At 41.5% G+C, this 15,504-nt stretch overlaps 3 protein-coding genes across 5 annotated transcripts in view; all 3 read left to right on the plus strand.

The window, feature by feature from the left end:
• The first annotated feature begins 1,436 nt into the window (after nucleotides 1-1,436).
• Nucleotides 1,437-11,536, plus strand: LOC137603640 (peroxisomal N(1)-acetyl-spermine/spermidine oxidase-like). The gene is made up of 10 exons (XM_068327298.1): nucleotides 1,437-1,689; nucleotides 1,956-2,132; nucleotides 2,970-3,100; nucleotides 3,186-3,373; nucleotides 3,932-4,113; nucleotides 8,121-8,290; nucleotides 9,011-9,096; nucleotides 9,181-9,293; nucleotides 9,394-9,548; nucleotides 9,645-11,536. The coding sequence occupies exons 1-10, from the start codon at nucleotides 1,548-1,550 to the stop codon at nucleotides 9,795-9,797; spliced, it is 1,497 nt and encodes a 498-aa protein (XP_068183399.1). The 5' UTR covers nucleotides 1,437-1,547; the 3' UTR covers nucleotides 9,798-11,536.
• Nucleotides 11,537-11,634: 98 nt separating this feature from the next.
• On the plus strand, nucleotides 11,635-14,379 carry mtg1 (mitochondrial ribosome-associated GTPase 1). 2 transcript variants are annotated; one of them, XM_068327299.1, is made up of 11 exons: nucleotides 11,635-11,877; nucleotides 11,978-12,042; nucleotides 12,396-12,500; nucleotides 12,584-12,670; nucleotides 12,777-12,833; nucleotides 13,154-13,244; nucleotides 13,332-13,393; nucleotides 13,477-13,573; nucleotides 13,689-13,770; nucleotides 13,868-13,980; nucleotides 14,133-14,379. In XM_068327299.1, exons 1-11 carry the CDS (start codon nucleotides 11,775-11,777, stop codon nucleotides 14,228-14,230), a joined length of 960 nt encoding a protein of 319 aa, XP_068183400.1. In that variant the 5' UTR covers nucleotides 11,635-11,774; the 3' UTR covers nucleotides 14,231-14,379. The 2 variants fall into 2 exon arrangements, with proteins under 2 accessions (XP_068183400.1, XP_068183401.1); XM_068327300.1 differs by having other exon boundaries at nucleotides 13,868-13,976.
• A 284-nt stretch (nucleotides 14,380-14,663) lies between these two features.
• The window catches only part of LOC137603828 (mitochondrial ribosome-associated GTPase 1-like), a 2,046-nt gene continuing 1,205 nt past the window's right edge, over nucleotides 14,664-15,504 (plus strand). The window contains exons 1-4 of one of the 2 annotated variants that reach the window (XM_068327625.1): nucleotides 14,664-14,830; nucleotides 14,914-15,000; nucleotides 15,107-15,163; nucleotides 15,484-15,504. The exon at nucleotides 15,484-15,504 is cut by the window's right edge and continues 70 nt beyond it. In XM_068327625.1, the coding sequence (XP_068183726.1) occupies nucleotides 14,783-14,830; nucleotides 14,914-15,000; nucleotides 15,107-15,163; nucleotides 15,484-15,504 (213 nt within the window). In that variant the 5' untranslated portion in view covers nucleotides 14,664-14,782. The remainder of the gene's footprint in view (nucleotides 14,831-14,913; nucleotides 15,001-15,106; nucleotides 15,164-15,483) is intronic. The other variant, XM_068327624.1, reaches the window with a different exon arrangement.

Below are 15,504 nucleotides of genomic sequence, written 5' to 3' on the forward strand. Positions count from 1 at the left end.
TTACAACTGCACCATTTTTAACACTTTGAATCACATCTTATAATTCACTATTGTAAATCACCACTTTTTAATTAGTGTGCCTGTTAAACCATCTTTGCCTTGCAGATAACACAATAACTCACAACATCCTAAATGTGACCTCTGACTGAAGAATTATGTGATTCTGCCAGCATGTCCTTGAGTGGATCCTGCAGCTGCGAGATAGTAGAGTGAGCCTCCCCAGAACATGTAATATTTGCCACAATGTGGGAAAATGGAGACCATCTTGTGGTGGCATCTTCTGATAGGATGAGAGTTAGATCATCCCATGTGAACACCTACTAGAAAGGGTATAAATATTGTATGTAAATTATGGCTCTTTGCACACAGCTTGGAGTTTCTTTCCTGTAAGTCTCTGTGCCCAGAAATTTCTGTAAATAAAGTACTTTGTGTTTTTGCAACTTAACTTGGTTTTTGTCCTGTTTATTTAACTTCGAAAAGAAATTGTCCTAGTTCAAGATCAACGAATACGCCGAAAGGCCACGAGGTCAGCCGTCCTCCAGGACCAGGTTTTCCGGCCTTTCCTTCAAATTATACAGACACACACATAGATCTTTACCACCATTTATAACTATGTAGAAAGATTATATAGTCTTACTAAATTACATTTATAACATTTATGAACGGACTGTTTCTTTGGGAATCTGCCTGTATGGGTTATATGGGATGACAACAACATCTTCAATTATAGTGGCCTCTATGATGGATTCCTTTCCTTGAAAATCATCCCGAAAGTAGTGAAGTTGTGTGAGAGTTGTTTGATTTTATTTCTAAAATATTAATACCTGCCTTGTAACAACACATTTATTATGCAAGACTTAATTATATGATTATTTCAGTGCTACAGTGAAACAACTTACAAATCATCACAGAGGTACATACTGCCCCCCCCCCCTATATTCTTCTTGTTTTATTTATTTTTTTGTATAGAAGCCATAATTTAGTGTTATTTACGAAGTTCATGCTTCTTGATGTCTATAGGTCTATTTTTTAGCGTTCATGTGTGTAGTGGTGGACGGTTAGAATGAAGGGACTGTAGACATGAATTCTATTTCAATCCACAATTCTTTGTTGTCGTGTTAACATCGCTGCACGTCATCGCATGCTGTATCTCTCATTTTTTCTTTCGCTTCTTCACGTCATCCCATATAACCCATACAGGCAGACTTCCCACAGTGACACCATGTGGTGCAAAACAGTAGTGCATGCATTCAAATACTGTGTAGCCTAAACAGTATAACAGGACACAGCAATATGAATGCAAAATAATACCAGCGATATTAATAAAAAGCATAATATGGGACCTTTAAACAAGGCTCCTTTAAACTTTAAAGTTTAAACGGCTTTCGGGAACTCTACCGCCACCTACTGGGCACCAACAGTCCTGTGCAAAACCTCACTATTGGAAACTCACCAGTGGAAACTCACGTCGATACGAGAAGCCGTGTTCTGTTGTGAGGTCGCAGTACTTGGTGTGATTTTAAGAGGAGCCAGTCAAGTCTTAAAACATGGATGCTAAAATATGTATCGTAGGATGCGGGATCGCAGGTGTGGCAGCCGCACACCGACTCTATCAGGCTGGATTTCGACATGTCCAGATCCTTGAAGCGACGGCGAGAAGCGGGGGGAGAATCCACACCGGCAGACTGGGTGAGAAACTGACCGAAAGACGCGTTTTCTGACGGAAACCAGTTTGTCTTTCCCACATGAGGAAGTTTTGCGATGTGTTTTCCTTTTCTTCTAATGTTCAATAGGAAAGTGAAAAGGCGTAATTTTCCGAGACGTAATGGTAACGGGGCAATGTACACCGCGCCGTGTGTGTCTGCGTGTGTGTGTGTTCTGTTCGGCTCCTTAGTTATAAATCATCTTATAATAATAACAATAATAATAATAATAATAATGTGTTTATTTTACAGGTGATAACATTGTTGAAATAGGGGCTAACTGGATTCATGGACCATCCAAGGAGAACCCAGTGTTCTGTTTGGCTTCACAGTATGGTCTGCTGGATCCAGCGGCCCTCACACCAGAGAACCAGGCCATGGACTTTAGTGGAGTTCCCCAATGGGTTCCCAGCGTCCTCACAAGTTCTGGTAGCCACGCTTGAAAATCGAGCAATGTTGTTGTTGTTGTTTGTTTGTTTTTTTTTAAATTTGCAAAAACACTTTAATCACATTCAAACATTTTACAATTTTATATTCGATGAAAGCACTAAAGTGCGTCAGAAGAAGAAGAATATTTTTTGCACAAAAACTTCAATCACATTCAGAACATTTAAAACATTTTACAATTTTTCATTAGATGAAACTTCAAAAACAGTAAACACTCAAAAACATTAAACACCAATAAATAAAAGGAAATACAATATAAAAATTAGTTAAAGAGCCTCAAACGCACTGACTGGTTGGTTTTGTTTCATTTGCTAAAAATGTTTGGATGGGATGATTGCAAATGTAAAAAAACAGCTACAGTGAGTTCTGCCATCATAGAATTCTTTTTCATTTTTTCAAAACACAATGACAGAAGGGCAGTAATAGGTTATAATACAAAGTCTAAGGGGTCATTTCTGTCTTTTACCAGCCTAGCAGCTGGCATAAGACAAGTTTCTTGTTGCCCAAATGACAGACCACTCACAGCTAGTCAAATATAATATGGTTACAGATATGCACAAATGCACATAAGTATTTTATTTTACATATACTAATGATTTACACAAATTCCTGTTTGAACCAAAGTACAGATTGTGAGGAAAAACAAGAGTATTAAACCATCAAATAAATAGAATAGACTGAAATATTATGAGAACAAGAAATTATGACAGTTTATATTACAATATTTCATGGCACATGTAGTCAGTACGAAGTTGCATCATCGCTGCAGTGAGTGAATGAAGTTATATTGGTGTTCTGTGTGTTGTCTGACTTGTGCAGGCCAGAAGCTGGATCATGAAGTGATCCTTCCTGCTGTGGAGATTTTTTTTAACGTTCTGGATGAAGCAACAGAAATTCTGAGCAAAGCAGGAAAACCCCCCAGCAGCCTGATAGAGTTCATACGGTCAGAGGTACATCTCTTTTGACTGAATAATAATAATGACTACTTCTAAATGATGGAAGACAGGATCTCTTGTCACTTGTTGTCTGGCGCAGATACATCAACGAGCAGAAAAGAAGTGGAAAGGTATTGATGCCACCACCAGATCTCTGCGACTGTGTGCCATCAGTGTCTTGATGAAGTATGAATGTTGTAATAATGGATGTGCTACTATGGATGAGATCAACATAATGGCCCGAGACCAATACAAGATTCTGCCTGGAAGAGACTGTACGTTCCCTGGGTGCGTACTCCAAACAGTGCATACGTGCATTGCAGCTACTAGCAATTACTTCACTAATTAATTGGACTGAACCTTATTTCTTATATTTACATTAAAGAAAGGTAAAACTGTTGTTGCACCATCACAAAAAGGATGCCCTGTTTCATCCTTTTCCACAAACAAAGTAAGGATACAGGATTATACAGACCATATCTCAAAAAATGTTTAATATTTTTTAATGTTCATTTGTACAAACAATTTGGGGAATCCTTTCCATTTCTAGGTTTCCATATTTTGAAGTGGCACATTTTGTCCGTCTCAGCTTTGTTTCCAGGGCATAATTAAAGAGAGTCTATGTTTTATTTCATAATAATACTTTACTTAGCAGTGTGTCGCTAAATACTAGTACACACCTACGTTACTGAGGGACCAGACACATGGATTAATAGCTCTACCTGTGAGACACAGCTGCCTATCAACCTGATACTGCAGGCATACATAGTCTGTCATTAATATCATTTGCATGTACTGTACTTGCATGGTAAACAGTGTGACTCAGTCATTTTCTTTATCACCCAGTGGCTATGAAGGTTTAGTCAAAAAGTTGATGTTGGAGCTCCCCGGAAATTTGGTGACCTACAAAACCCCTGTCCGCTGTGTCCACTGGAACAACACGGAGCAGAGCAAGAACGATGTGATCCTTGAATGCGACACTGGAGAGAGGCTCTCAGCTGATCACGTTATTATCACAGTACCTCTAGGTAGGAGCAAACGCTTTTACCCAAACTAGTTTTACTGCCAGTCATGAAATGTGGAAGCTGTTGAACAGACAAGTCCTGACTTTTTACTTGTTTTCTTTTTTAAACTAACTCCACCGTGCACATGGGAAAGCTTGATCATCAGAAAAACATTATAGGCAAAATAAGTGAACACTTAAGTGATCGATCAATGGTGTGTAGAATATTTAACGTAAAAAAAATTCTGTTTGATTACCTGAAGCTATTCACTAAATAAAATTAGCTACGTAGTTGCATATAGTTACCATCCATCCATCTTCCACCACTTATCCGTAGTTGGGTTGCGGGGGCTGCAACTTCAACAGGGAGCCCCAAACTTCCCTTTCCCCGGCCACATCCACCAGCTCTGACTGGGTGATCCCAAGGCGTTCCCAGGCCAGTGTTGAGATATAATGGTCCTGGGTCTGCCCCGAGGTCTCCTCGCAGCTGGACATGCCAGAAATACCTCCCTAGGGAGGCGTCCCGGAGGCATCCGCACCAGATACCCAAACCACCTCAACTGACTCCTTTCCACGCGAAGGAGCAGCGGCTCTACTCTGAGCCCCTTGCGAACAGCAGTGTTTCTCACCTTATCTCTAAGGGAGACACCAGCTATCCGCTTGAGAAAGCCCATTTCAGCCGCTTGTATCCGCGATCTCGTTCTTTCAGTCATGACCCATCGCTCACGACCAAAGGTGAGGGTAGGAACAAAGATTGAACGATAGTTGGAAAGCTTTGCCTCTCGGCTTAGCTCCCTCTTTGTGACAACAGTGCGGTAAAGCGACTGCAATACCGCTCCTGCTGCTCCAATTCTCCATCCAATCTCATGTTCCATTGTTCCCTCACTCGGGAACAGGACCCCAAGATACTTAAAGTCCTTCACTTGTGGAAGGACCTCATTCCCCACTCGGAGAAGGCTGTCCTCCGGTTTCCTGCTGAGGACCATGGCCTCAGATTTGGAGGTGCTAATCCTCATCCCGGCCGCTTCACACTCGGCTGCAAACCGGACCAGTGAGTGCTGCAGGTTACAGGCAAACAGGACCACATCATCTGCAAAAAGCAGCCACCAAACTGTAAAGCCTCCTCACCACGACTACGCCTCAATATCCTCGATGTCCATAAAAATCACGAACAGAATGGGTGATAAAGCGCAGCCCTGGACGAAGGCCAACAGCTACTCGGAACAAGTTCGACTTACTGCCGAGAACCTGAATGCAGCTCTCACTTTGGGCGTACAGGGATTGGATGGCCCTGAGGAGAGGCCCCCTCACCCCATACTCCCGCAGTACTTCCCACATTATATCCCTGGGGACCCGGTCGTACGCCTTCTCCAAGTCCACAAAATACATAGACTGGATGGGCATACTCCCAAGCCCCCTCTAGGATCCCTGTGAGAGTAAAAAGCTGGTCCATTGTTCCACGACCAAGACGGAACCCACATTGTTCCTCCTCAATCTGAGGTTCGACAATTGGCCGGGCCCTCCTTTCCAGCACCTTGGAGTAAACTTTCCCAGGGAGGCTGAGGAGTGTGATGCCACTGTAGTTGGCACACACCCTCTGGTCCCCCTTTTTAAAAAGGGGTAACCACCACCCCAGTCTGCCACTCTTTCGGCTCTGTCCCAGACTTCCACACAATGTTAAAGAGGCGTGTCATCCATGACAGCCCCTCAACACCCAGAGCCTTCAGCATTTCCGGGCGAATCTTGTCAACACCCGGGGTTTTGCCACCGTGAAGTTGTTTAACTACCTCGGTGACTTCGCCCTGAGAGATTGACTCGAATCCCCCATCATCCTCCAGCTCTGCCTCTACAACAGAGGACAGGTCAGTTGGGGTAGTTGGACCAGGAGTTCCTCAAAGTGTTCCTTCCACCGACCGACAACCTCTTCAGTCGAAGTCAACAGTGTCCCATCTTTGCTGTATACAGCTTGGATGGTCCCCCATTTCCCCCTCCTGAGGTGTCGGACAGTCCTCCAGAACAACTTTGGTACTCTCTGATACTCCTTCTCCATGGCCTCTCCGAACTCCTCCCACACCCTCTGTTTTGCCTCCATCACAGCCGAGGCAGCAGTCCTTTTGGCCCGTCGGTACCCTGCAACTTGCTTTAGGAGTCCCCAGGGACAACATGCCCCTGAAGGCCTCCTTATTCAGTCAGACGGCTTCCCTGACCACCGGGGTCCACCATGGTGTTCGAGGGTTACCGCCCCTTGAGGCACCCAAGACCTCGAGACCACAGCTCTCAGTAATGGAAGCTTTGAACATCGACCATTCAGGTTCAATGCCCCCAGCCTCCACAGGGATGCACGAGAAGCTCCTTTGGAGGTGCGAATTGAAGGCCTCGCAGACCGAGTCCTCCTCCAGATGTTCCCAGTTTACCCGCACCACTCGTTTGGGCTTACAAGGTCTATCCAAAGGTTTCCTCCGCCAACGGACCCAACTCACCACCAGGTGGTGATCATTTGACAGCTCTGCCCCTCTCTTCACCTGAGTGTCCAAAACACACGGTCGGAGGTCAGATGATACAATCACAAGATCAATCATTGACCTCCGACCCAGGGTGCTCTGGTATCAGGTACACTTATGAGCATCCTTGTGTTCGAACATGGTGTTAGTTATAAGCAATCCGTGACTAGCACAGAAGTCCAACAACATAGCACCACTCGGGTTTAGATCAGGGAAGCCATTCCTCCCAATCACGCCCCTCCAAGTGTCTCCATCATTGCCGATGTGTGCATTGAAGTCCCCCAGGAGAACAATGGACTCCCCTGCAGGGATCCCATCAGGGACCCCATTTAGGGACCCCAAGAAGGCCGAATACTCTAAACTGATATTTGATGTGTATGCACAAATAACAGTCAGAGTTTCCCCCCCCACAGCCTTAAGGCATAGGGAAGCGACCCTCTCATCCACCGGGGTAAACTCCAACACAGCGGCACTCAGCCGGGGGCTTGTGAGTATCCCCACACCCGCCCTGCGCCTCACGCCTGACGCAACTCCGGAGTAAAACAAGGTCCAACCCTATCCAGGAGTTTGGATCCAGAACCGAGGCTATGCGTGGAGGTAAGCCCCACCAGATCCAACTGGTAACGCTCTACCTCCAACACAAGCTCCGGCTCCTTCCCTGCCAGTGAGGTGACATTCCACGTCCCTAAAGCCAGCTTTTGCTGCCCGGGTCTGGTCCGTCGTGACCCCCTGTCGTCACTGCCACCCATATGGCAGCGCACCACACCCCATCGGTCTGCCCTGTGGGTGGTGGCTCCACAGGGGTGAGAAGAATCCACGTTGCTTTTTCGTGCTGAGCCCGGCCGGGCCCTGTGGCAGACCCGGCCACCAGGCGCTTGCTGATGGGCCCTCCGTCCAGGCCTGGCTCCAGACGTGGGCCCTGGGCTTCCTCCGGGCAGGATCACATTTTTCCCTTTCTGATTTTTTATGGGATCTTATGAACCATTCTTTGTCTGGCCCTTCACCTGAGACCTGTTTGCCTTGGGTGACCCTACCAGGAGTACAAGACTCCCGACAACATAGCTCCCAGGATCCTTAGGGCACACAAACTTCTCCACCACGATAAGGTGATGGTTCCTTGGAGAGGCATATAATTACATAAAAACGTATTTTATACTTGCTGTGTTTACTTCTATTTTAGTTTGTATATATTTTTCATACTTCAGAATCCTAAGATAAAACATGCATGTTTGTATGTGTAAGGAATGTTGTTGTTTGGAAAATGAATGTTGTGCTCCTTTCGGACCTGGAAGCTATTCATTAAATGTGATACAAAATGCTATTTTTAATTTATGTATGTCTGTCTGTCTGTATGTATGTATGTATGTATGTATGTATGTATGTACAGTATGTATGTATGTATGTATGTATGTATACTGTATATATGACTGCTCCTGTCAGACCTGTCCTGTCAAGTTTTGCCTCTGAGTCCTAATGTAACATATTCAAGTTTTTCCACTGTTTTTACTTTGTCATTGTTGTGTTGAATCAGGATTCCTTAAGAAGCATTCATCGACCATGTTCCGTCCTCCTCTTCCTCTACACAAGCACAACGCTATCCAGAGACTGGGATTTGGAACAAACAATAAAATATTTGTGGAGTTTGATTCACCGTGGTGGGATCCTAACTGTGACGCTATCTACTTTTTATGGGAAGATGAGGTGAGACGTGTAGATAGCATATACAATTTTTTATTAACTGTTAGATGCTAAAATTAATTTTTGGTTCTCAAAATAACTATTCAATCAAAACAAATGACCAGAATTTACTTATGATGTTAATATGGCTGACATAAATGCTGAAATAAGTGGTGATGAATTTACCTAACGGCTATATCAGTGTATATGATCTTTACTCAGAGATGAATGACTGAATGTACGAATGAATGAACGAACGAATGAATGAATGAATTGGGATATGTGTTGATTTGTGCACTCTAACGCAGTGCATCTCAGGAAAAAGAAAATAGTTACTACATCAAAATGACATTGAAGACTAGGAGTGACATAGAGCATCATGCCTTCACAATGACTTATTGGCACTTGAATAGGGATCCTTCTGGAATACCTTTGCACAGCACAGTGAGTTCTGTCTAGAGTTTAGAAAGTCTGATGAAATGTGTGTTATGATACAGATATTTGGAGTCAGTCATTTTTACCTTGTAAAATAATTGTGGAGCGTTGGTTGTGAAGTCAGTCACCCACCTGAATATCTTTCCAGGGAGAACAATGAAATATTTATGTCGCTGTACTTGTGTCACCAGAAATTCCTTCTTCCTTGTTTTCACAGACCAGTGGTTAATATACTTTGACCAGATTTAACAGATTACTTTAAGCTCTAGTTTAGAGTAATATTTTATTTTATATTTTGTCATGATCCAGGATGCCTTGGTGGATTCTGTCGAAGATATACAGAGATCCTGGTTAAGGAAGTTGATTGGCTTTATGGTGCTCAAACCCACTGAAAGGTTAGTAAACACAAAAACAAATGTAAAAGCTGATGCTTGTTACTGTTTTTTCAAACAAACCCTCACTGTAGCTTTATCCTTTAGGTATGGTCATGTTTTGTGTGGCTGGATTGCTGGACATGAGTCAGAGTACATGGAGACGCTGCCTGAACAGGAGGTCATGCAAAGCGTCACACAACTCATCCGCAGGTTCACAGGTGAGTGTAATTCCATCACAAACACTGGATGGACTTTAGCTTTGGGCATTTTGGATCAAACCTTGAGAGTACTAGACTGTGTGTGTTTGTGTGTGGGTAGGGAACCCTATCATAACCCCAAGGAGAATCCTGCGCTCCCAATGGTTTCATCAGCCTTGGACATGTGGATCCTACTCTTTCCCTGCAAAAGGCTCCTCAGAGATGGACATGGAGAACTTGATGGAGCCCCTGCCAACAGAAGGCTCACAAGCAAAGGTGCAAAGATGTTGTGTTCACATTATGGAAAGGCTATCTCATAAATCGTGATGTTGACCATAACTTCTCTCATTGAACTGCTGTTGTATGTTGCAGCCTCTGCAGGTGTTGTTCGCTGGAGAGGCCACGCATCCCAACTACTACTCCACCGTCCATGGAGCTCTTCTGAGTGGATGGAGAGAAGCTGATAGACTCATCTCTTACTACTCCTCTACCACTCAATCCATGAAGCACAAATCACAGCTTTAAAGAAGTATTGAGGGGTGTTTTTTTTAATTTTCGTCAGTCACTTGTAAATAATTGGGACTGATGTGATAATTTTATTAATTGCATAAAGGAAAAATCTTCAATTTTTTACTGATGGAAAGGCTCGTTGTGTGATTTCTGGAGGAAATATTCTGGGATATATAAAATGCAGTGTTCTCATTTGCGTGCGTCCTTGACACTCATTTTCTAGCAGGCACGCACGCTCGCCAGACAGCGTGTGTCCCTGACAGCTTTAAATGCACTTTCATCAACAAAATATTGACAATTTATCCTTTTTTCCACTCAAATTTCGAACCCGGAAAAATCACCATTATTTTTTGATCCCGCTCGGGTGTCTCACGCGACATTCTCATCACGAGCTACAGTGAGAGCGAGGAGTTAGTTAGACCCTCCAGGGCAATCATAAGCTGTCGCTTATGCATGGAGAGTCCCGTTGGGTTTCTCTGTCTGATAAAGCGCTTTGAAATTTCTATTAAAGTGATTAAGTGCCATACAAGTAAAGGTTGATTAATTGATTGCTTGATTGATTATTGTCATGCCTCTGAAAAAGATGCCAGAGTTGGAGAAAAAACAAGTGACAATGAATGAAAAACAATCAAAAGTAAATCAAGAAAAACAGACAGATATTACTGACGGAGAAGGCTCTGTCAGCTTGGTGCAGTGTCCACAGGAGAATACAGTATATGAATTAAAGGCAAAGATAACTACACTATTGAGTGAAAAGCAAAATGAAAAATAAAACTGTATTACATCTTTCTTTCTTTTTCTAAAACTGTTTTTTAATGAGTTCCAGGCTTTAAAATGTTGATTAAACAAATGTATAATTTTATGGGGTTTTTTCTTTTTTCTTTTAAACAGTTATGATGTTGTTTGTTAAGATGTGTGATCTCATTAATCTTTATTTACATTTATAATATTGGGGGAAGCTCTCATTAGCTGCAATTTTTGTTTTAGTTTCACGACTGTAACCGACTTTATGTCGCTGTTGTTTGTTTACGTCAGCTGGGATGTGTGACAATTGACGAGTGTTTCTCTGGGTGATTTACCACTAATCGGTGTGTTGTACCGCTGCTGCTTTAGACTTACCATGACCGAGAGTAGGTACTTAGAATCTAAATAGTTATATACTTTACTTATCCCAAACTGGGAAATCCAAACGGATGTTGTCTGAATCTCGTCAGACAACATCCATCCACCTCTCTTGAAGACAATTTAATCATCTTCCGCTGCTTTTCCAGCAGGCTACGGGCAAGAGGCAGGGAACACACTGGACGAGTCACCAGCTCAGACAAGTTTTTAAAATTTACAAGTTTATTAAAAATAAATATTTTGATTAACATTGGGTATAAATATATTCATTTGATTTTTAATTGATTTAAGTTCTCTGTTGTTGGTTAATTACTGAATTTACTTAATTACTTAATTTTCCTAGGTGTGTGCAAATAATTTTTAAGATTTTTTTTTTTTTAATAAAAAAAACTTACTTCCACTTAGATCTGGGTTTAATTGTCTGATTGAAAGCAAAAGGCAATAATAGTTGGAAGTTTCGGGGTACGGACAAAAATTGAATTTTGTAAAACATCACATGTGAAAAACACGTTGACGTCTGGAGTCACTGACGTGGGACTCCCTCGATGTAACGAGTCCTGGCTGTATTGACATTACAGGCTGTTATGTCAGTATTACAAAATATTCAGCAAAAATTTAAGTGTTATATCGAGTATTGTGACTCATGTGAAATTATTATTTTACCACAAGATGATCCGTTTGTCTACAAGATGCAAAAACTTATTCTTTGAAGAGGAACAATAGTTCTTAGCGTCTGTTCCTAGTCGGCACGTAAACAGCAGCACACCTGTAACATGTTACCCCACTAAGACTGTGGCTAGTTTGTCGAGATAAATCTTTTACTAAGTTAAATGACAATCAGGTGTGTGAACATTTAGTTAGACAGCCACCATGAAATTGTTCCAGGCGCTCCGCAACGCCGGAACCTTCAGAACAGTGTTCGACTTCGGTGAACGTAAAGTGGCCCACTGGTTTCCAGGACACATGGCTAAAGGTGACTGCATCAAGACGTCCACAGAATATGTCACATGTGTGTTTTATCTATTACAAATGGTTGTAAAGAAGCCCTGAGTGTATTTATGGTCTGTTTGCAGGGCTAAAGAAGATGAGAGCCAGCCTCAGGAGTGTGGACTGCGTCATTGAAATACATGATGCCAGGATATCCTTTTGGCTACTGCAGTAATATTAGAACGTAGTAAATAGAATGTACTAACAAATCAAACGACACATCTGGCAATACTTATTTGGCTAATTAGCTATTCTGCTAATTATCTATGTCTGCTAGCATTGAGAAAATGACTAATCAAAAGAAATAATTGTAATTATGAAATAAAAATGATTACTTGAAATGTGTTGGGTGAGAGTGACACATGAGCTAAGCTTATTTCTGGGGTGCTGACTACAGCATTCCAAAATCTAGCCTTAGATATAAAATTCAATTTTAAATTCACTTAGGAGCGCTTAGGAGCTAGCCTATATTGTTTGGCTTTTATTTCCTTTACCACTAACCAAATCCCCTTCTCTGGAAGAAATCCTGTGTTTGAGGAGACCCTAGATGTTCGACCACACATGCTAATTCTTAATAAGATGGACCTGGCTGATCTGTCCAGAAAGCAGGTCAGCAAGTCTTCTGCTAGTTTAGCAGATCCACGTATCATCAGTTTTGTCAAATCACAGACAGAAAATCATTTGTGCTGCAGACAATCCTCAAAATGTTGGAAAAAAACGGAGTAAGGAATGTTCTTTTCACAAACTGCTTGAAGCAGGAAGATGACAGCATCAAAAAAGTAAGAAAAGTCACCCCACTGAAAGCTAAACATCTGTAGTTTGTCTCAAGGTTATGAGCATGCAAGTGCAAATTAGATGTTTGTTTGTTTGCTTGTTTTACTGTAGTTGGTGCCAATGGTGATGAAAATTATTGAAAACAAACCACGCTTTAACAGAGTTGAGGTGAGGTCACACGAGGCAATTGATTTTTCTGTAATGTTTGTTGTTAGAAAGATAATCCAATACTTTTTACAGCTGTTAAAGTCCTCACTGTTTCTTGCTGACGTCAACCATATTAGTTTGTTATTGATTACCAATTGAGAACCCAATAATATACAGCATTTCCTATTAGAGACAAAATCAACATAATATGAGCAGATGTATCCTAACAGACCTTTCATAAGTGTTCATCAAACAGCGTTTCTCCTGTTGCTTCTCAATTTTTCTGGTAGACATTAGCACTATATTGATCATGCTCTGATATTGTCATGTGAATCTTGCAGAATACAAATTATTGCTTGATGGTGATCGGGGTGCCCAATGTGGGAAAGTCATCTCTCATCAATGCATTAAGAAGAACAAACTTAAAAAAAGGTATGTATAGCTGATAAGTGTAGGAAAGGTTGGAAATACTGTATCAATATTTCGGTTGGAAATATTGCAATTAAACACCTGTTTCAGGTCGTGCATCTCGAGTGGGTGGGGAACCAGGTATAACGAAAGCGGTTCTGACTAAAATTCAGGTTGGTATAGAGCACGTGCGTATGTGTTTGTGTTTGTTCATCGGTGGAATCTGGACAATACTTGTGGAAGTGTTTTTCTTCAGGTTTGTGATCGACCCATAATGTTTCTGTTGGATACACCTGGTGTCTTGCCTCCTAAAATTGACAATGTTGAAACTGGGATGAAGTTGGCCTTATGCGGTGAGCAGAGCACTGATCATTATTCTCTTACTGTCATTCACCGCAATCGGTGCCACATTTGTCTTTATTTTTGTAATATGAAGAATAAATGTTGCATATCATTCTTTCTTCACAGGAACTATTCTGGACCATTTAGTGGGTGAAGACATAATGGCTGACTACTTACTCTATTCTCTAAACAAGTTAGGGGTGTTCAGGTGTGATTTTTGTCCCTGAAATATGATCTTTCACATTGTTACTTTGCTCCCATTTGCTCCCATTTACTGTAACTGTTTATTGTGTGTTTTTGTACAGTTATGTGGAGAAATATGACCTCCATGAACCCAGTGATGACATCCAGCATGTACTCAAACACATTGCTGTAAAACTCAAAAAAATTCAACGGGTCAAAGCCATTACCGGAGTAGGTGAGAACATGCTAATCCTGTTCTATAGTACATCACTATGACAAAACACTGAATATATAATTTCTCGTGATTGAGCCTGCACTGTGTTCACATCAGTATTTGTTTTTCAGAGTAGTCCTACAATAGATGTTTTTCTTTCATCTGCTCCTCAGGGAACATCACCATCACTGTGCCAAACTACACAGCAGCAGCATATGACTTCATAAGAGCTTTCAGGAAGGGAGAGCTGGGACAAGTAATGTTAGACTGATTTGAGCCATTTGTACGTTGTGACTGTTTGCTTGTAGCCTGAAAGGTTTTTTATTCATTTCATATATGGTTTTCATTGTGGGAAATGATTATATCAATATATAATCAACAAAGAACATTGTCCTGTGTAAATAAAATAATGTACTTTGAGTCAAGTGTGGCATCTCTTTATTTTTGCATTTAAAATACATGAGAATATCTGAAAGGTCTAAACAAATTTATTGGCACAAAGACAGCAGTAACAAACTTCATTTATCTACATAATGTAGGAATACAGTGCATTTCTAGATATGGAACAGTCTGTTACTCCTGAGTTTCAACTGCAGGTGAAAACCTTCAGAGATGTGAATAACAGTGAGAGCAGCTTATTTCTGGGGTGCTGACTAGAGCATTCCAAAATCTATCCTTGGATATAAAATTCAATTTTAAATTCACTTAGGAGCGCTTAGGAGCTAGCCTATATTGTTTGGCTTTTCTTTCCTTTACCACTAACCAAATCCCCTTCTCTGGAAGAAATCCTGTGTTTGAGGAGACCCTAGATGTTCGACCACATATGCTAATTCTTAATAAGATGGACCTGGCTGATCTGTCCAGAAAGCAGGTCGGCAAGTCCTCTGCTAGTTTAGCAGATCCACGTATCATCAGTTTTGTCAAATCACAGACAGAAAATCATTTGTGCTGCAGACAATCCTCAAAATGTTGGAAAAAAACGGAGTAAGGAATGTTCTTTTCACAAACTGCTTGAAGCAGGAAGATGACAGCATCAAAAAAGTAAGAAAAGTCACCCCACTGAAAGCTAAACATCTGTAGTTTGTCTCAAGGTTATGAGCATGCAAGTGCAAATTAGATGTTTGTTTGTTTGCTTGTTTTACTGTAGTTGGTGCCAATGGTGATGAAAATTATTGAAAACAAACCACGCTTTAACAGAGTTGAGGTGAGGTCACACGAGGCAATTGATTTTTCTGTAATGTTTGTTGTTAGAAAGATAATCCAATACTTTTTACAGCTGTTAAAGTCCTCACTGTTTCTTGCTGACGTCAACCATATTAGTTTGTTATTGATTACCAATTGAGAACCCAATAATATACAGCATTTCCTATTAGAGACAAAATCAACATAATATGAGCAGATGTATCCTAACAGACCTTTCATAAGTGTTCATCAAACAGCGTTTCTCCTGTTGCTTCTCAATTTTTCTGGTAGACATTAGCACTATATTGATCATGCTCTGATATTGTCATGTGAATCTTGCAGAATACAAATTATTGCTTGATG

Source organism: Antennarius striatus, chromosome 11, assembly GCF_040054535.1.
Source record: "Antennarius striatus isolate MH-2024 chromosome 11, ASM4005453v1, whole genome shotgun sequence".
NCBI classification, from domain to species: Eukaryota; Metazoa; Chordata; class Actinopteri; order Lophiiformes; family Antennariidae; genus Antennarius; species Antennarius striatus.